The following is a 21,011-nucleotide window of genomic DNA, read 5'->3' as shown; positions in this document are numbered from 1 at the left end:
TCCCTTTACACTTAATTACATTGAGGATTTTAGAAAACTGTCTCCATAAGTTATATAAGATTAGTTCATACTGAATTGATCAACTTATTAGAAAAGATGTCAATAGTTGAGATTTATGCCACTAAATGAAACATACTTTAACAGTTTGCAAAATACATTATTTTGAATACACAGCCTGTCTTCAAGCAATGTTAACATCCCAAATAGTAACTTGCCATAAGATTTAAATACCTTTATAAAATTTTCATTGTAACTAAAAATAAATATTTAAAGCATATTAAAAGTGGTTTAGAAGATTAAGTATTTCAACAATAAATTGCATTATATTGCTCTTATTATGCACCAATATATCTATGGATCAATTGAATCCATAGAGTGAGGTCTAAGATTAAAAGAATACGGTTATATCATATACAGTGGCATTCTTGAATTTAAGTAGTTCCATTTTTTAAGTAATCAAATATTTTCTTGATTTTTACAATGAAAAATATGCCATTAAGAAGGTTTCAGTGCTAAACCTTTGGGAGAAAAAGATGAATTTTCTATATATAATGTGTACAGTTATATATTGCTTTCTGTTTGAAGAATGAAAATATAAAAACCAAACTACACAGTACAATCATCTTGACTATGACAGTAAAAATATACTATTGTATGTGACTCACATTTCATTAAAATGCACATAAATATGTTCTGGGATATATATGTATATAATCTCCATAAATGAAAACTCTACTGAAATCATGTTCTAAAATGAAGATGCTGAGTAATTTTTCATGACCACAACACTGTACGAGCATACCGTTTGTTATTTGGAACTGCAACAAACCCACAAAGTGAACAGATTCTAGTTTAATCTATTATCCATTTTGCTAGTGCACTATAGCAATGAATCATATATTACTTTAATGTCAAATTCTTGATTAAAGTAGAATACATAATTCAATTTTCTATTGCGACTTCCTTGGAGGAAAAGTTGGACAAAGGCCAATGAGTCTTAAATGTCTCTAAGCCGTTTTGAAAAGTTAATCTGTTCTTCTGTTAAGAAGTTTTGAAATAGTGTCAGGAAGGGCTGTTGTACCCACCAACCAATTTCTTATCAGTGATTAATGAGAGGAAAAAACGGGGTCATCCTGCCCAGTGCTTGTTTTGCATGTCAAGGGCACAGCTCAAAATGTTGGTACTGTTTGACCTGGTAAGATACGTAAATTGATAAAAAAATTTTCAACAGGGTTAACTGGGTTTTTTTTGCTTTTTAAACTTTTCACATATTTAGTTTTTAAATCCTTCAAAACTATTTTAATGTAAACACTACCAGAGTGAACATACATAATAAAGTCCTTCGCATCGACTGTTTGCTTTTAGGAAGACGTTACAGACATTAATTTTTCCAGTCCTGGAGTTAAGAGAAAGGAGGAGCCTCTGCAGAATTTATCTTTTTGTTCTGATTAAGTGGTATTGAAAATAACACGGACAAGTTCTCTAAAGCAGCGGCGACAGTTCAAACAGAGGCGATTAGACGAAGATGGAGCACGATGTCTTAGGTAAGACACAAATCTTTGAACACGTGTGTATGTGTGTGTAGGAAAGAAAACCCGTTTTATTTCTGAAAATGTCACTACGGTGGTTTCTTTTTTATTAACTTGCAAAATCTCTTGAAGGTTGTGGCAAAGCATGTTACCTTTCAGCATCTCAATCCCTCCCCCCTCCGAGATGCTACAAGTGAACTGAAGAGCCAAAGGCTTGGCATAGGTAGAAAACGCAAACCCCAAAGGAAGACACGGGGATTCTGAGCGCAGATCCTGATGGGCCTGTTCACACCGGCCGAACGCCTGCGTTAACTCTTTGGGCGCTGCAGCGGGTATCCCCGGAGTCTACGGGCCCGACCGGCAGAAACAGAGATGGAGCGCCCCTCGCCCGTGGGGGGGTGTGGGCTGTCCTCCTCCAAGGAGGGAGCGAGCTAGGCGGCACTTTTGTCGTCCGGCGCGTGCGTCACGGCCCGGGACAGGAACCGAGTCCGGTACGGAGTGGAGCAGAGACATGGCGAGGAGCCGCTCAAATGTCCGCGGACGCGGGGGTCTGCGTTAACCGGTCCTCGCCTGGAGGGCTTGCCCTAGCCCGCCCGCCAGCCCGGCTCCCGGGCTCGGAGGAGCGCAGACCCGGGGTTGCCTCGGGCGGGACCCCAAGTAAAGGGCGCCCAAGTCAGCCTGCGGCAGACATCGCTCTCCCGCCTCCACAGTTGCGGGAGCCGCCCGGACCCGCTCGGAAACAGCAGCTGTGACTGACGGCGTCACCGCCCCGCTTGTCCGACCCACCCCCTCCTCCCCCTCCGCCCCCCGCCCCGATACGTCATGGAAACAAGGACGTCAGAGCCTTTCAGCCAATCGCTGGCAGCGACAGGAGGAAAGGGGCCAACGGGAGGGGGCGGGGGCAGCGGCCGGCCGAGGCGCTCAGCGGAGGAAGAGAGGGAGGGGCGCGTGGAGGCACGAGTCCCCCGCCCCTCACTCCGGCCACCCTTTCCCCACCGCGCGGCAAGTGCTAATCATCGGGCGCGCGCTCGCCAGCCGGGGGCGCGCTCTCCGGGTCCTCCCCTTAAACGCCCTCTCGGCTCCGCTCAGCTCCCAGTCTCCGTCCGAGTCGCGCTTCCTCCCGCGCGCGCGCGCCTGCCCGCCCCCAGGCTCCCCGCGGGCCGCGTCACGTGACCGCGCCTAGCCAAGGCGGCAGCGGCGGCAACGCGAGCTTCGGCGGCGGCGGCGGCGGCGGCGGCAGTGGCGGCAGTGGCAGCAGCTGCGCCGCCAGCGTGGAGCGGGAGGCGAGAAGGTGTGGAGAGAAGGGAGCGCCAGACCGGAACGGGTGAGTGTTCACCTCCCCTTGCCTCCCCCTGCAATCTTGCGGGCCACCCGGTGCAAGCGGCGCCCCTGCCCGAAGCTTCGCGTAGCCCCCTCGTGCTCCGCTGTCCGCTCTCCGGGGGCCGCGGGCCCCGCCCCGAGCGGGTCGGGCTGCGGTGCTCCCGGAGGGGGCTGCACCCCGCCCGCCGCTGCCTTTGCGGACGGCGGCGTGAGGCCGGCAGAGCTGCCCGTGCTGAGCGCGGCGCGCCCTGTGTGCGGCTCTGCGGAGCTCAGGAGGCGGGTCCTGCGGGGACGCGGGCGGCCACTCGGCGGCTGCCGGGCTCTGGGCGGGGGCCGGCCGGGCGCCGCCTCCTCCTCCGCCGCCGGCGCCGCCGCCTCCTCGCAGTGCAGCGTGAGTAGGGAGCCCCGGCTGGTGGAAGCCGAACCTCTCAGCTCTGGGGCCACCTCATCCTCGAGGTGCAGCCGAACCTCCGCCTGGCGCTCTGAGTCCTGCGAGCCGCCTGCGGACGGGCTGAGGACCGAGCCCCCGTTCTCTGCGTTTCCCGCTGTCCTCACCGCCCCCTCCCCCCGACCCTCCTGCAGCCTCCCCTTCCTTTCCCCTTCGGAAAATGGTTCCTGCTGCTTGGCGAGGTGAGTGGCGGCCGCCGCCCGTCCGCGGCGGGGGCGGCGGGACAGGTCACCTGCGGGGGAAGCCTGGCGGAACACGGAGGTGGGGGCGTCGCTCCTGACAGCTGGGTGCTCCGTGGACTGCGCGGATTCGGGAGAAGTTGGCGGGGGCGTTCCGGCGCCCCCTCGCAGGTTGTCTCCCGCCGCGCCCGCCCCGGCAGATCGTAAAGGTGAGCGGCTTCCTCGGCGTGCGCCTCAGCGCCGGGTCCGGCCGGGAGTCCCCGCCCAGGGCTCCAGGGACGGGGCTCGGTGGGACTTCGCGTCTAACCCCGCAGCTCTTCACTTCTCCGAGCCGCCTCCGCCGCGCCATAGCCCATCTTGCGGCCGGCCGCCCCCGCTCCAGCGCCTGGTGACCTTGAGGGCAACGGTGCCCGGCACTCTTTCCCCGCGCCTCGGGAGGGTCACCCCTCTAATCCCCGGCTTCAGCCCCACTGGCGCTCCGCGGGCGGAGAGCGGGGCCGGGGTCGGCCCCCGGCTGGGGCTAGTTGATTGATGCATGTCACACCGGATGGCGATTCCCCGGGAGTTGGAGAACAGTCTCGCCTTTATCCCGGTGTCTGTTGTCTGGCCCCCCAAGATGTTCTCGGTTGCTTCCGATTCGCGTTCTTAGACTTAGTTTAAAAGAAAGAAAGAAAAAAATCCTGCGTCCTCCACCCCCTTTTTGGAAGGGTCAGTAAGAGCCGCATTCCAGTTGCGGAGGTGGGGGGGGTGTACTCCCTTTATTCCACCCTGCTGGAGAATCCTGTGGCTTAGCTAGTTAGCGACCCCTGGTTCTGCGCCGCGGTCACTGGCCAGGTTGGTGTCTGTGCGTATTTCATTCACCAGTTTTCTGCCGGACTCGCAGCGCTGGGAGTGCTCGAATCCTGTGCGGTGCATTGGTGCTTGGCGCGGAGGGTAGGGCAAGAGGTGCTCCGGGGGTCTTTAAACCTGCGGAGGGCTCGACCCTCCTCTGCACGCGTAATTTTGCCTTTCCTGGGGTTAGAGCGCAGCAGGCAGCCACCTTTGGCCGCTATGCATGGCACTTTTCTGGGTTTATTAATAATCTAATGGCTCCTGTTGGTATCGATTGCTGTTCATGATCAATTAGTTATATGGATTTTTTTTCATACGCGTGTAGGTATATGCTTATATCTGGACTGTCTGCCTTTCAACATGGAAGCCTTTGTTGTGTTTCACCTCCCCCCACCTGAGGACAGTCTTATTTTAAAATAAAGCTCTTGTTCAGCGTGGGTGTATTTTATAATAAAAGTACCTGTAAGGATCTGCTTTGTATGAGGCTCTCCTCGGGCAGAGGGTGTGTAACCCTTTGGATAGTGGCCCACGTGAGTGAATGAAGGGCCTTCACCGCTTGTCCTGCTGCCAGCCTTCCCCAGACTCCCTGTCCTTGTGTGTGGCAGAGGCGGATTGGGGGAATTAGAGGGATTGGAGGAGAATCTGCTTTTTGTACTTGAGCGTTTCATCTGGGTCCCCCTCCCCCTGTTTTTTTCTTTTTTGTCCTGGTGAGTTCAAATTTGAAGTAAATAGGAACATACTCCTTAAAGGGAGACTTTGAGAACTAGTATATGAAATGGGCTTCTTTAGCCATGATTTCAGGGGGCCGTTTTAGTTTCTGTGCTTTGCATGAATTGCTGTAATTAAGGGTGGATCTCTGTCCTGATTTTGGCTTGGGTGTAACTGCAAAGATCTTAGAAAAGTAAGTTATTTCCTACCATATAGTCTGCAAAAGTGAGTCACAATCGGGTGAGTTGAGGACAGAGCGCCACCTTTAATTTAAAATTTCAGCATTTTCTTTTATTAAAATGGTGAAAATTCAGAGAACATCCTCTTGATTTTTGTTGCAGTTGTCATTACTGGCATCCCCATTTAGATGTGTAAGGTGAAATTGTCTTCATTTTCCCATATTCTGCAATTCCTCACTCTTTTAGGGGTGTTTCTGCAACTGTATGGGAAATCATGGTTTTTTAATTGAAGCTTGGGATTTAGTGTAGAACTCTGAGATGAAGTGAGAAACTAGATTTGATTTGTGCTTATGATAAAATAACAGGGTCAATAATAGTCTGGATCTACTTAGGAAAAGAAATAAGGAAAGTAATAGCTTCATTGTAAATAGATATTTAAAACTAACCATTGCCACCAAATAAGGGTACCCACCAGCATGATAGTGGTTTTATAAATTTTTTTTAGCTTCTGTGCTATAAAGAGATTCTAAAGTAAACATGCAAAATTATTAACCTTGTTTGAATAAGGTATAGTAATTTTTTTTTTGTTTTTCATCTTCCAACAGCTTGCCTTTTATGGTTTGACTGCAGATTTTACAATTAATTGTTTTTAAATAATACAAATTAGGACTTCCAGCAGGAGTACTTACCCTCAAAGTTATTGAAGACTATATTGGAAAAAGTGGTTTCTGTGCATGGCTCTTCTCAAATGTATCAATATCTTATATAAAAATGAATGGAGTTTTTAATGCTTAGAAAACATGTGCTGTAGTGACAGCTAAATGGGTGAGATTTCCTTCCCTGACCACTTGGTCCCTTCTGTCCCCCTCCCTCACAAATCAAAAACATGAGGTACACTATCTCTTTAGACACAGGATATCTTCTGATGATTGTGACTGCAGATGTAACATAAAAAAAGATTCAGCTTTCAAGTAATGAATAAATAAATGTGTGGATATTACTAAATACAGTTTTAATTGCAAACCACAAGATAGTTACCATTTCTATCTGCATTTAATTTTTAATTCACCACTTGTAGTTTCTTCATAGACTACTGTAAAGCATAAGCTATTGAGCTACAAATAGTTTTATTAAGTTAAAAAATCTGCTTGTGATGAAAGGTAGTTTATGCTTTTCAGTCTGGAATATGGCCCCAGGTTAAAGGACATCATTTGAGCAATTACGTTGATGTATGCAGAGTAATTATACATTGTTATGCATATCTTGATAGAATCCTTGATTTGGGGGTTAAATTTACCAATTTCCTTTGTCTGACAGATATGTTAACTTAATTTTGGGTGCAGCATTCTCTTACCATGTGAATTGAGTTGTATGGGTCAACAGGTTTTAAGAGGAACGGCCAATTACAACTATTGGTGGTCTTCTGCAGTACTAACAAAAAAGTGTATTTGCCCCCTTTTTTTTCTTATGTTTTTACACATACCTGCAGTTGAAACTGGTCATTTCACTTTTTACTTCTGGAATTTTGTAATGAATGAGAAAATTAAAGGAGTAAGGATCAGGGAGCAGAAAATTAAGTTTTTGCAGCTTGGGTAAGAGTATTTACTCACTCCGTTGGAGAGGAATAGTTATTTTCTAATAGGTGCCGTGATATATATATAGAAGGGTACGTGAGAGCAGCTTATTTTGGAATGTGTAGAATCTAAGGTAACATTGAAGGAAAATGATACAATAGGTATGGGGATAATTTTCAAAAAAAAAACTTTAAAAGATTTGGTTTTTAGCTTTTACAGATATTTTATACACACACATATATACATTGTTGTCTTGTTAAAATTTTTTATTATGGAAATTGTCCAGCATGTGAAAGTAGAATATTATACTTAGTGACCAGTTTTGACAGTTATCAATTCATGGTGCATGTAATTTCATTTCTGTTTTTACACAAGAAATATATCTATTATAAATGGGGGCATAAGACAGATGACTATTAAATTCTTATGTTTTATATTTATAATTTATAGGATATATACAATAATGTACAACATCTAGTTGAATCTGAAAGGTCAATTTTTATGTTTATTGTTTCTGTAATAGTCTGTTTTACAGCAGGCACCTAAAGATAGTGTCTCTCAAATTTTACTCTTAATGATAATGCCTTTGATTTATGAAATGCTTTACAGTATTTCAGAGTGTATTACATAGTATCCCTTTTGATTCTCACAATAAATCTGTGAAATTAGTAGATAGCTGTACCTTCCTTGTTTGTTAGGTAGGTAAAATGATCTCTCTAGGCCCTAAGGTCATATAATATAGCCAGCAGCTAGATTGGCCAGAACTGGATTCTAGATGCCTTCTAGTTTTTGCTTCATTGCCCTTTCCATTATACATGTCTACGTAAGTTTGTGAAAGTTATATAAGTTTATGAAAATCAGGTTCTGACCACAGTAAATTTAATAGTGGAATATAAACAGATTTGTTTGGGTTTAACTTATAAATTTAATCGTTGCTTGTATTTGGTATAATATAAGCAGTTCATATCCTGATTTGCTTAACAGCTGAGTAAATGAATTTGAACATATTTGAAATACTATATTTTTAATATTGTGGATGGGATTATTTTTAAGTTAGGAATTATGTTTATAAAGACTGGTTAGTCCTTGAAATGATTAGGGGTGTCTTAAATCTTGACTTAAAAATAAAGTGGCCTGTACTAAAAGTTTCTTTTTTAAATTTCTGCTGTCATTTTTTCATGTATTTGGTTTTTTTCTGCCACAGCTTGTTACTTAAGTCTTTTTGAAATATTAATTCGGTATGTAATGAAATTTAGTTTTAAAAGGTCCCAAATGAGATTTTAGTTCTTGATATCCAAAACCTTGCTATAAAGCTCACAGGGAAGGTGGTGGTTCTGCAGAAAGTGTGCAGGAGGGTCACCTGGGGGAGTTACTGAAAGTGCAGACTCCCTGGCATTGCCCCCGCAAATCTGATTCAGCAGATGTGAGTGGGGCCCAGTAGTCAGCATTTTGAGAAACACCCACGTTGAGTTTGCATTTTGCTTAAAATTATATTACGTAGTTGAGATGCCTTTATAAATTAGAAAGACATCATTGATTTATTTGACTGTGAGCATAGTGCTTTCAAGTAGTTTTGACTATTGTAGCCAAGTTTGATTTGTGGACTTGGTGGTTTTTGTGACAATTGTAAGACTGGTAAATTGAAAATATTTTTTTATCTGTGTGCACTGTCTTCTTGCAGAAGATCCATCTACGGTTATTGAGTTACTTATTTATTAAGCACTGTGAAAGTACTAGATGGAAAATGTTCTGTTTGTTTTCATGCCCCAGCGTCTGCCATTCCAAATGACCTGAACATGGGGGCTTACGTAAAAATAATGCATGCTGTGTCAGTACAGTACTGTATATTTATATACATATGATATGCTTTAGTCTAGCTCTTATTTTATGTTAGAAGGAAAGACTTTGGATGTTCCTTCAAACTAAAAGGACATAAATTGGTGGATAAGTAGTGGTCCTTATTAATTTCAGTTAACAAGTAGCTGTTCCTTCAGAAACAGCAGGTTAGTCCTTAATGATCTTTCAAGAATATTAATAGGACTAATTGATAATTTACCATTCTGTGCATGAAAGCAAAAGTTACTGCTGTTTTGCTTAATGTTAAAGAACAGATTATATAGTTCATCAGTCTACTGTAAGAGCCATTTGATGTAAACTGATCTGACTTTAACCATTTTATCTACCCTATATGGATTACTTTCTGTTTAAGACCAGATTTAAAATGCAATTGTTTTTGCTTCATGTATGACACTATAGTAAGTAGCCTGCATCTGTTTTTAAAATAGATTTTATAATGAAATTAATTTCAAAACAGGTCCATCTCAAGACTGTGCTGAACACTTTTTTGATCATTTGTTACAAAACCTTAGGCTTGTTCACTGCGCTTTAGAATATATTTAGGAATCATGGGTTATAATTTACTAATGGTTGTGGAAATCTAAGCTCATAAAGATTTCTGGTAGAGAGATACAGATAAACTATGGTAAACCTTTCACCATATTCTTTTTTTTTTTTTAACATCTTTATTGGGGTATAATTGCTTTACAATGGTGTGTTAGTTTCTGCTTTATAACAAAGTGAATCAGTTATACATATGTTCCCATATCTCTTCCCTCTAGCCACCATATTCTTTTAAAGCTATTTTTCATTAAAATTTTCCTAAATAACTTTGTTAATTATTCTAAACAGTATGCAGTGTTTTTAGTTACCTCTTTGGTAGGAATATTATTTGGTATTTCTAAGTACAATAACTTTCAACAATGTGGTGTTGCAAAATCCAGGATACCTGGATTTGTATTAATATTTTTGTCACTTCGGCCTCTGGAGGAAAAAACAAGGATAGTTTTGAATGGACCAGTGCTTGCTTACATTGTGAAATCTGAGATGATACTCCCTAACTGTAAACTGGTATGACTATTATAAAGACTTGACAAATTTAGGACTAAAAGTTGTGTGTTCTGAAAAGTAGATCATAAAAAAGGATTTGTCTGTTTAAAAGATGCTTTTTAAATAACTTGATTATTAACAATGTGGATTTATTGTTCATTGTATTAACTCAGTGAGTTGGTTTGCTCCCAGAAGGATTCTAAGCAATCTTTTACTCTCAAAATTCTCAGATCTGCTGCTCTAATCTACCTTTGATATTTGTGCCAGAATTTTCTTGTTTTTAAGTAGTTTTGCTGCTGTCGTTTCTTGACTAAAACGCTCAGTGGTTCCTCATTTTTCTCTTTATCAAGATGCAGCTTGACTTTGAAGACCTTTTATAAAATAGCTCAGTATTCTAAAGTGCATTTTAGAACACCGATTCTAAGAAATATTAATAGGAGTTTTATGGAGGGAGAGGGGCAAAACCCAAATCCGAGATAGGCTAGTTTATGCAGTTTCCCATTTGGGACTTCTCCCATATTTTGCTATGGTAATATGGACTGAATCTATCTAAATGTGTTTAGTGTTTTAAAAGCTCCCTTGTTTCACAGAATCCCTTTTAGTGGAGCACCCACTTGTTGCTTTTCTGTATTACTTAACCAGGATCACCACTTTGCACACCTCTGGGGGGGTGCTGTTCGCAATGTGAATCAAGTTTCTGGAGTTGATAGCAGAGCTGCAGTACTATACTGCTGACTCCCCACTGCGGGACAGTCATGTCTGGCAGTCTCCTGCGTACACTCTTCTCATTCCTTTTGCTGTGACATCATTATGATTTTCCTCTCACTTGATGGGACCCTTGATCTTGTCTGTCTAAATGTTCCCCATTCTTCAAAACTCAGCATTCATCTACCTTTTGCAGTCATCACTCATTAACTTTCTTGTCTGAATTGCTGTACATTTGTAGTCTGGGTCATACAGTTCCCATCTATTATACATCCTTTTTGTCTTAGTAATTTCATTCAGGTAAGAACATGAGTTCTTGAGGATATATAGAGTTTTATCCCATAAACGTTCAATCAGTATTTTTCTGGCGGATTGATTTAGGACTTAGACATTGTGTAGCTTGCGTGAAGGTAAAGTGGATAAAGTGGAGGAATTTTTCTTGGAGAATTTCTAAAGACTTTTTACCTTTGAAATTTTAGCTTTGCTCAGATGGATTCATAGGACAACCTGTTTTACTTCTGGAGGGCAGCCGCATTTCATAGACTGTTGCTAGGACAATAGAATTTAGCTTCTCCATAGGAAGTCATTTCCATTTCTTAACTGCGGTGTAGTAATTTGTCCATTTTAGACAAATTACAGTAGCTAAAATTTGTCTTAAAATGACCAGTTTCACTTTTCTTTTAGCTCATGACATTTTTCCTTTCATCAACATTGATGTTCTTAAGATGTGCTTGTTGTATCTGTAATCCATTAGCATATTGCATGATGTAAAATGCCATAATTTGAAGCATATATTATGGTCTAAAATTTACAGTATGATACCCTTGTACTTACTGCTTACCGATAGGAGTACTCTTGGAGTCAAGCTTTTAAATGTTTGCTGCAGGTTCTGATTTTCTGAGAGAGTTCTTCATGCATTGAGCGTGAACTCTTGGCCCATGACTTGGCGCATGATCACTGTAGGCATCAGGAGGATGTGTAGATATATGGTCTTTGTTAAAGTTTGAAGCATAGCAATGTGGTTATTCTTCTGCCTTCCTTAGGTCAAGGCAGGAAAGCCTGTACCTGACTTTATCATTTCTTTTGAATGCTCATGTAGTACATGGAGTCATAATTTCAAACATTTAAGCAATTAATGATTTATATAGATTTGGCACGTAAGCTGTTGTAGTTTTAAATGCTTGAAAAAAGTTGCTCTCCATAGATTATTCACTTTCCAGTGTTTAGCACTGCTGAAACTGTACAGGTGTACTGATCTTGAGTGTTCTCCCAACCCTTTTACATTTTATAGACCTAACTCTTGGTAAGGTATTATGGAAGGAATTAATCGTTGATCAAAAGAGGAGTGTAGAACGGTTTTAGTAGTGAAAAAAATAAAAAGAAAGCTGTGAAGGCAGACATCAGTGGACTCAGCAAAAGTGAAATGGGTTAGAGTATGATCTTTTCCTACTAGATTTTGATCTTTCCTCTTGGGACAGACGTGGATGGCATTGGCGTATACTCCATGCTGCCTTGCTTATACTTAGAGTTACGTGAAATTTTCAGTTCCTTTGCTATAAATCTGTCCTTTTTTTCTCTACTTATGCCCCAAATCAAGTGAGTGATGCTTTAACTACCCTTTTCTGTTTGTTTAAAAAGTGAATCACAAACTTCAGGTACTTTACTTTGCACACTCCTGACAACTAGTACTATGGTGGAGAACTGTTGAGTTAAAGGGCAAGTATAGGGAGCTGAAAACAAGGAAGGTCAGTCAGTGAAATGGGAAAGAGATGATGGCAAAGTCCAGGAAAAGGATATCCTCCAGCATCAGACCCTCTGAATGTCGGATATCAGAAAAACAAACACCAATCAGCCCTTTTTTGCATGAAGAGTGGATTTAGGATAAAATTTAAATTCACCTGCCTTTAAGCTTAAACTCCACTTTTTGAATATATATATTGAGCACTGGAACTTACCTGATTCTCTTTTGCCTCTGGATGCTCTTGCTACATCGTTCCTTTTGCCAGGAATGCCCACCTTTCTCAGAGACTGTATATCTGTATTTTATTGAAGTGTAGTTGATTTACAATGTCGTGTTAGTTTCAGGTGTAAAGCTCAGTGATTCAGGTGTATATATGATTGGATTTCAGATTCTTTCCCCTTATAGGTTATTACAAAATACTGAGTATAGTTCCCTGTGCTGTACAGTAGGTCCTTGAGCCTGTGTATCTTCATGGTATTCCTGTGTGTGACTAGACGTAAAACTTCTGCTTTGGGTTTTCAACTCTGTGATGTTGTCTTAAGATCTCTCCAGATTTAAATTTGAGTTTTATTGTTGCCACTAAAAAGCCAAGTGACCATGGGTAAATCACTTGGTTTCTTTGTTACCTCCCACAAAAGTACAAAATATAAAATCAGAGAATTTTATTAACTTGTCTTTCTTGGAAGTTTTGACTTCTAAAACAATATGTCCACAGTAGGTCATCTTCTCTCTCCACCTTGTCCCGAATTTTCAACTGTTGAATTTATTTTTTAGGTTTACCATCTAATTTTGCCTTTAATTTATCATTTGGTGTTTCATCGATGATATGCTGTTTCATTCATGAAGACAGTGTAGCTTTTCAGTAAATCTATTTATCTAAGAGTTCCATTAAAGAAGTGGCATATCAGTGGCATTTGACACCTACTTTCTGTCAAAGTTTGCTAAAATGAGAGTGAGTGTGAGTTTACAGCATTTGTTAAGATCCGCAGCCACCTTCCCTCACTTTGCTTTCAGGATGCTGGCCAGAGTTGAAGTGTCTTCTCTGAGAACTCTGACTAGCTCAAGGGAAAGGAACCACTAATCTGCTTTCTGTCATTATAGATTAATTTGAACTTTCTAAGGTCTCTATACATGGAATCATAAGATATGTGTTCCTTTTTGGTCTGGCTTTCATTCAGCATAATTTTAAGTTCATCCATGCTGCATATATTAATAGTTCAGTTCTTATTATTGCTGGTAAAGATTTCATTGCATGGATGTACCACAGTTTGTTTATCCATTTACCCATTGATAGCCTTTTGGGTTCCAGTAACTTATGGTGTCTGTTCAGATCTTTTGTCCACTTTTTCATTAGGTTGTTTGTCTTATTATTGAGTTGTAGTTTCTTGATATCCTCTAAATAAAAGTACTTTGGGAAGCATTTGTGCTTGTGCTGGGGGTGGGAGGAGGAATAGTGTTTAAAGAGATTTATGTATCTAACACCTAAAACTGAAAAAGCAAGCAGGAGCACCGCAAGTATTATTTGTAGAAATGGAGTTAGGTACTAAAACGAAAGGTACCTGTTCCTTGTTGCCTGTGAATGGAAACTGGGATAAGGGGACTAAAAAAATTGCTGATATTTTTAAAAAGTCTTATAGACCTGTTTCTGTAAACAAACTTCATGCATGTATAAGTTTGTCAAAACTAAAAATGAATACATGAGTGGAATAAGTTTATATCTGTGGATAAGCCAGGTGTGTCCCCTGTTCCGTTCTTGGGTCTGCGTGCAGTCTTGTGCAACTGAGATGCAGAATTCAGTATTACTTTGAATAAAAGAATCCATTTTTACTAAAGCATAAGTGAGCAATGTGGACTTGACTGAAAACTTACTTAGGGGAGGCAGTCCACTTAAGTTCCTTGATTTCTCCCTCAAGTCTTCCTCCAGTTTGCAAGTTCAAATTTCTCCCTCCTTTATTATGTAGAACAGTTGCTTACCTTCTTTGGTTTCTTAGTTTCCCTTGGACTGTCCCTCACCATCACCACTACTCCACACGCACTCCAAGCAGCTCATAAATACATATGAAGACATTTTTTCTAAATAGTTACATATAGTCCTGTCCGTAGCTAAGAGTTTGATATATGATTTCTTTATTTCTTCATCTGGGTAAGTATAGCATTTAATCCCATGGAATGTTGATTTGTGAGAGACTCTTTAATATGTTAAGGAGTACCCTTCTGTAGCTGCGTCTTAACAATTAACCATATTTTAAAATTCCACCCCCTTCACTAATTTCCTGTCTTCCCTTTGAAGAATTTGGTATTTGACAGAATTTCTTCCTCCTGCTCTTTCTTTGAAGGAAGAATCTCAGAGGGAAACAGTAGTCATCCCTTAAGAGATACTGGAATTCAGAAAAGAAAAACGAAAACCTATGGGTTTTTTTTGTCAAACTGGCATGAAAAATAGACCAGCTATAAAACACACTAATTACTTTGACTAGATAAAGGGAATTTTAAAATATTTAATAAAATGAACACTGGTGTAGCTGCTTTCTACCTGCCAGATACTGTTTCAAGGAATTTACAGATATTAAACTGTTTAAATGAGTGGGTTCTGTGGAATTTGGGGGAGAGAATTTCTCTATCGAAAAAGATGAAAGGGGTATTAATGGTTTTAAAAGGGAATCCTGGAATACAGTGACTTACATAACTTTTCTACCAATTTAAAATATAAGAATACTGATTGTATAATTTTTGGAAAATATAGAACAATGTAAAAATGAAACAAAATCACTATCTCTGAGAAATAGCCAGCTTTAACATTTTGATTTATTTCTGAACTTAAAAAAAATTTGTACATCTATTAACATGCTTGAGATAATGTAGGTATAATTGTGTGGTTTTAAAAAGCTTTGTATTATTTTTCTCCTGTCATCAGGTTTTTTTCATCAACATCATTTTAATAAGTGTGATATTCCATCCCATGGCTAGTCCCTTGTTAGTAGATGTTTGGGTTTTAAGTTTTTTCTCTTATGTTAAATAATCCTCTAGTGAACATCTTTTTTTTGTAGATTTTATCTTCATTTATGATTGTTTCCTTTGTAATTTCTGGGTTTAAAGGATTTTGGTAGTTTGTTATCTTTTGATTAACATTTTTTTGCCAGCCTCGTTGCTGAGAGGCTAGTTAAGTATTTAGGATTCTTTGTCTTTTCCTGCTATGTGTACAGTTGGTGCCACTCAACTTCTAGGTCTTTGCTTTACTTTCTCAAATTCTTGTAGCCCTCTTAAAAATTCATAATTTGTTGTTGTTTACATGTTTGACACCTCCAGGAGATATTCAGTTTGAGAGCAGGGACTGTTTATCTTTCTGTTACTAGCCTCTGGCACATGACTTTTACCTGTGATGTTCTTAATGACTCTTGAATGAGCCTCTTGTGTCTGGTCTTGAGCTTGAGTCCACTGACTTCAGACTCCAGTAAAATGCTTGTTTTGTCTCTCTTTATTTTATTTTTTTAAAGTCTTTATGGAATTTGTTACAATATTGCTTCTGCTTTATGTTTTGGTTTCTTGGCCCCAAGGCATGTGGGATCCTAGCTCCCTGACCAGGGACCGAACCCGCACCCCCCGCATTGGAAGGCGAAGTCCCAACCACTGGATCGCCAGGAAAGTCCCTGTCTCTCTTTTTTTGTTTGTTTGCGGTACACAGGCCTCTCACTGTTGTGGCCTCTCCCGTTGTGGAGCACAGGCTCCGGACACGGACGCGCAGGCTCAGCGGCCATGGCTCACGGGCCCAGCCACTCCGCGGCATGTGGGATCTTCCCGGACCGGGGCATGAATCCGTGTCCCCTGCATTGGCAGGCAGACTCTCAACCACTGCGCCACCAGGGAAGCCCCCTGTCTCTCTTTAGAAACTGTAATAGGCTTGTGGTGAGACTTTATCACAAGGCACTTTTTCTTTTAACTTAAACTGAAAATATGTCAGCTGAATCATACTATTGAAGATGAGAAATATTTTGTTATAACTGTGTTATATAAGTTTAATTCTTTCGGAAACAGTTCCACCATCCCTGCTTTTAAAGGGGAAGATAAACTTTACTAAGTGAAGTAGAATACTAAGAATAGGCCCTTAGAAATGGATGTTACTTTTATTATTAGTTATTTAAAAATGTTGATAAAGTTTTCTAAAATGCTTCTTACAGATTAATACATCTTTTTTTTTTTTTTTTTTTGGGGGTCGGGGGCCTTTTCCTTTTTTGGCCTCTCCCGTTGCGGAGCACAGGCTCCGGACGCGCAGGCTCAGTGGCCATGGCTCACGGGCCCAGCCGCTCCGCGGCATGTGGGATCTTCCCAGACCGCGGCACGAACCCGTGTCCCCTGCATCGGCAGGCAGACTCTCAACCACTGCGCCACCAGGGAAGCCCTACATCTTTTTTTTTAACAGAGGAAAAAATTCTACAAAAGTTTGACATTAAGCTTTTAAGTGCAAGTGTATGTTGAATTAATCCAAAAAAAGTGGAGTTTCTGTATTTGTATATGAAATAAAACTTTAGGTTTAGGAAGGTGTCCTAGCAGGCTCTTCCTATGACATTGTATCTGACTTATTTTTAGTGCTCAGACTTTGAGTGGAAAACTTAAGATTTTGGATAAATAAATTCCTTCAAAAAATAGTTATGTGATCACTGTGCTAGACAGTAATAACTGTGACCTGCCAAGAAAGAGAGTCTGTTATGCAGAGCTTTCAGTCCGTCTCACTTGGTATGTCCAGCGTTCCTTCTTGGTTTCCTTTTTTGTGCGGTGATTCATCAGGTGCTGTATGCTTCCAAGGAACCTGTGTTAAGTGTGTGCACATGTCTCCTTCCTAGTCTTTGATCTCTTCCTATAATGAATAGGGATATATTGTTTCTAGCTATTCTTTTTTTTTTTAAGAGAATGACATTTTTTAAAAATTTTTATTTATTTTTAATTAATTTATATATTTATTTTTGGCTGCATTGGGTCTTCCTTGCGGTGCGTGAGCTGCTCATTGCTGTGGCTTCTCTTGTTGTGGAGCACCGGCTCTAGGCACATGAGCTTCAGTAGTTGTGGCTCACGGACTCTAGAACGCAGGCTCAGTAGTTGTGGCGTATGGGCTTAGGTGCTCTGCGGCATGTGGCGTTTTCCCAGACCAGGGATCAAACCCGTGTCCCCGGCATTGGCAGGCGGATTCTTAACCACTGCGCCACCAGGGAAGTTCCTCCAGCTATTCTTATACAAAGAAGAAAGACATTTTGGAGTCAGCTGTCAAACCTTCATATGGCAGTAGTTTTGCTACCATCGTTTCCTAGTCTTAGAACTCTTGATGGTGATCTCTCTCCTGTCACTATTACTTTTGAAGTTTTTTGTTTGTTTTGTGTTTTTTTTGTTTGTTTGTTTTTTTAAGTTGCACTGAGCTCTACTTATATTCCACATACAACCAAGGTAGAGAGCCAGACTGTCAGTTCTGAGTTGCGTCATAATCTTGGACTTGCCCCTACTGTCTCCTTTCTTCTTTTTCTTTTTTTTAGAAATTTATTAATTTTTTTTTGGCTGCGTTGGGTCACTCAGTAGTTGTGGCACATGGGCTTAGGTCCTCTGTGGCATGTGGGATCTTCCCAGACCAGGGCTTGAACCTGTGTCCCCTGCACTGGCAGGTGGATTCTTAACCATTGAGCCACCAGGGAAGTCCCCTGTCTCCTTTCTTGTAGATTCAAGTTGAACGTTTCCCCAGGCTGAGGCTGCATTGGTGAAGGTCTTTGTGCTGAAAGGAAGGAAAACTCCTCCTTTGAGGGGTTTCTTTGGCTATGCCCCTCCAATATATTCAATACTAGGTAGCCCCGTAAGGCAGGTGCTGCAAGGAATTGAAAGGAAGAATTTTTGAGTGGGTTTTGGGATCTAGAGAGATTATAGTTTAACTTAAAGCTGCAAACGTATGCTAAGAGATTAGAGTCATCAAAAGTCACTAGATTATAGCAGTGTTGAGGACTTTAAAGATGACAGCTGCAGAAGTGGGATGTGCCAAGAGGAGGGAGAATAGGACAGATTATGTAGTTGGTTGAATGTAACTTTTTACATTTAGTTAGTAGTTAGACATCAACGTATATGTTTGAGTATTCAAAGCAGGTTTTTTTCTCCTAAGTACTGCCTCTTAATTACTTAGAAAAGTTAAAGGTGTAAAAGGATAAAATTATCATGACATTTCTCTAATGTTGAAGTCAGTGAATAATGGTGGTCTTGTCGTGGAATGCAATTTAGTGGATTAATTGCCATCCGAGATGCCTCTGAAAGGGAAAGGAATGAAAGGGGAAGGAGACCAGAAGAATGGGGAGAGGTGTGGGATAGTTTCTCTCCTAGCCTGAAGGCTATTATTTATCTAGCTTCCTGACCCATATAAAACATGTAGAAAACGAGGAAATTGGCAGACAGGCCCTCTTAGAAGCCAGGAGTCCATGCATCAGATCTCTCAGTGCCTCGCTCCACTTTAGGTGTTTAGTTTGTTTACTAGTATTTTAAATAAATTTCTATAGCATTTTGATAACTGGTTTCGCAGCAGCACACTGCAGATGAGAACAGATTTGGAGGAACTGGAAAGGTTGTTCAGAAGCAGGCACAAGTATTACAAAAAAAAAAAATTGAAAATTGACGTCATGAAAAAGGTTTTTAAAATTTAAAATTGGAATTCACAAAACTAATAGCCATGGAAAATTTGGTTCAGAAACAGTAGCTCTGTGCTGCTCTCCTCATCTGGACTAGTCATCTTGTAGGACTCATCATGAAACTGCTTCGTGAAGCCCTCCCAACCTCTCCAGGAAATTGGATGTTCTCTCTTGGCACTTACTGAACTCTCAGGTTGTCCAGTTAGACTCTGAGTCCCCTGTAGGACCCCATCTCTGCTGTCACAGTGATCACCTCAAGTCATACCACGAGTTCTTACTGTGGTACAGACGTGCCCAGCCTGCTCTTTATTCTCTGACATATCAATACTTTGTACATCATACTTTGTCTAAGTTCCTCATATTACAAAATACTGCTGTCTCTTCAGGACACACTTTAAAAGCCAGTTCTTTGATGAGGCATTCCCCCACCTTCCCTAGGCAGGGTCATTTCCATGTCTGTGTTGCCATTGCTTTGTATTGTCAGTGTTTCCTTGGTTCTGAAACATTCATTAGAAAATAAATTACTGATTTAGTAATAGTTGTGGGAGGTAAAAGTAGAAATTAAATATACATACAGAAATACTTCAGCTAACTGGCAGAGGCATGTTACAGGCATATTCTACTTTCTTTGGTATAGGAAAATCTGAGTCCAAGCCTTTCCTGAGCTTTAAGTCATCTAAATCATTTTGGCCATTTGATTAAGAATCACAGCATGGTAACATGTTGCTTTTTATAACCTATGTTCTGTGATCTTAACTATCTTAACAACTTTACAATTGACCTGTAACTTTGAAACTTATATATAGGTTTTGTCTGCATTTCTTATTGGTTTAAACACAAGGGTTTTTTTTTAATTGTCTTTGTGTGTTTTAATTTTTTTGTCTTTAATAGTAACTGAGTGCTAATGCATAAAAAGGAAACACTGCCCTTTCTTAGTTTGATAATTCTGTGGTTTTTCTGAGAGGTGGCAAATTCTGTTCCCTTTAATTGTTTTGCCTGGCATGTGACAAACAATCTCTGTATAAACTAGCTTTTGGTTTCAGTGTTACTTCTTAATTATAAATTTCTGAAAGATATTTTAAGCAAAAATTGGGGACTCAGATTCCCATCAACTCAACAAGTGTGGAATTTCCTATTTTATGGGCTAAAAATGCTGGGAAGTGGAAAGAATGATTTCTGAAATATATTTAAGCCAGAGAAATACAGTATTTCTAAAATATCTTTTATTATCTTATATTTATCTGTCAAGTTCACACTCCTAGATAAACAGAGTTCTTCAAGGGTGAGGTCTAAGTTGGTGCTTGTCTGTATCCCCAGGACCTAGCATAACACCTGGCACGTTGTAGGTCTTTTTTTTAAAAAAAAAAAAAAGAGTGGTAATCCTCAGTGGTTACTTGCTGGTTTAATCATGTTTGACTTTTTCAAATTGTCCAAGAAAGTTTTGTGGTATGTTGTTGAAAGATTTTTGTGTAAAAATATTAAAATAAACTATTTTTCTTTATAAGGATAAGCTTCAGCTTACGGCAAATATCTCACAACCCGATTTTGCTCCATAAATAAGTGCTTTTGACATGAAGAGTTTGAGTATTATACTGGTAACAGTCACAGACTTCAGACCACTGCTTTAGTTAAAGAAAATAGATTTGGCGGACTGGCTGTAATATTTGAGGTCATGAGGATAAAGAATCTGATTTTCTTTGATAGAAGAAGATTGATTGTGTCAGAAGCATGTTGCATGCAACAGTTACTATCATATTTATTCTGCAAAGCAGCCCTCCAGATAAGATGATGGCTTCTTTCTCTGAAGATAGAGAAATGAGTCAATTCACCTGCCCAGATGCTCAGTGGCAGAGAAGGCCTGTGGCCCCAGTTCTCTTAACTCCCCACTCTGCTGCTCTTTCTGCTATATACTGTTGAGCCGCTCACATGTTACCGGAAGTTTGAAAGTAATGTCAAGGGCTAGATTTTTTTTTCTTTTTCTTTCTTGGAATTAAAGTGTTCTTGGATGATTTTTGACATGCTTACTTGTTTACCTAAGGCTTGATGGAAAATGTACAGGAGGCTAGAGATTTGGCTTATTCTGATTGACTCTAAATATTGACTACAAAAAGCCAAATTTAAATCTAGTTCTGCTTAGGTTGTAGGAAGCTTGTGCCACACATTTAAAGTGACAATGAAGACTTGATATTATCTTAATCTTAAAAGGAGAATTTATGTTACCAAAGATATTAGGAAATAGTAATTGTTAATGAAGTGTGGTATGT

General features: G+C 40.7%; 2 protein-coding genes across 5 annotated transcripts in view; one reads left to right on the top strand and one right to left on the bottom strand.

Moving 5' to 3' along the window:
- The first annotated feature begins 2,486 nt into the window (after positions 1-2,486).
- Positions 2,487-21,011, top strand: part of ATP2B1 (ATPase plasma membrane Ca2+ transporting 1) — a 132,703-nt gene continuing 114,178 nt past the window's right edge. For 2 of the 4 annotated variants that reach the window (XM_027107168.1, XM_027107166.1), the window contains exon 1: positions 3,222-3,479. The gene's annotated coding sequence lies outside the window, so the exon portion shown is untranslated. Of the gene's footprint in view, positions 2,854-3,221; positions 3,480-21,011 lie in introns of those variants that run through there. The other 2 variants (XM_027107169.1, XM_027107167.1) reach the window with 2 other exon arrangements.
- LOC113621284 (proline-rich protein HaeIII subfamily 1-like) lies at positions 2,862-3,825 on the bottom strand. Its single transcript, XM_027108217.1, has 2 exons — positions 3,530-3,825; positions 2,862-3,360 (listed from the first exon to the last, which is right to left on the bottom strand). The coding sequence occupies exons 1-2, from the start codon at positions 3,823-3,825 to the stop codon at positions 2,862-2,864; spliced, it is 795 nt and encodes a 264-aa protein (XP_026964018.1).

Source organism: Aethalodelphis obliquidens, unplaced genomic scaffold (genome assembly GCF_003676395.1).
Source record: "Aethalodelphis obliquidens isolate GAN/ISIS:26980383/991018 unplaced genomic scaffold, ASM367639v1 scaffold8, whole genome shotgun sequence".
NCBI classification, from domain to species: Eukaryota; Metazoa; Chordata; class Mammalia; order Artiodactyla; family Delphinidae; genus Aethalodelphis; species Aethalodelphis obliquidens.
The sequence above is the reverse complement of the archived record's forward strand: the minus strand, read 5'-3'. Positions and strand labels throughout refer to the sequence as shown.

Excerpts from the sequence above, each read along its gene's own strand:
- LOC113621284 (XM_027108217.1), bottom strand. The coding sequence starts at position 3,825 with ATGGCGCGGCGGAGGCGGCTCGGAGAAGTGAAGAGCTGCGGGGTTAGA. Across the intron at positions 3,361-3,529 it reads CCGCCAGGCTTCCCCCGCAG|CCCGTCCGCAGGCGGCTCGC; the intron begins GTGACCTGTCCC and ends CTCGGTCCTCAG.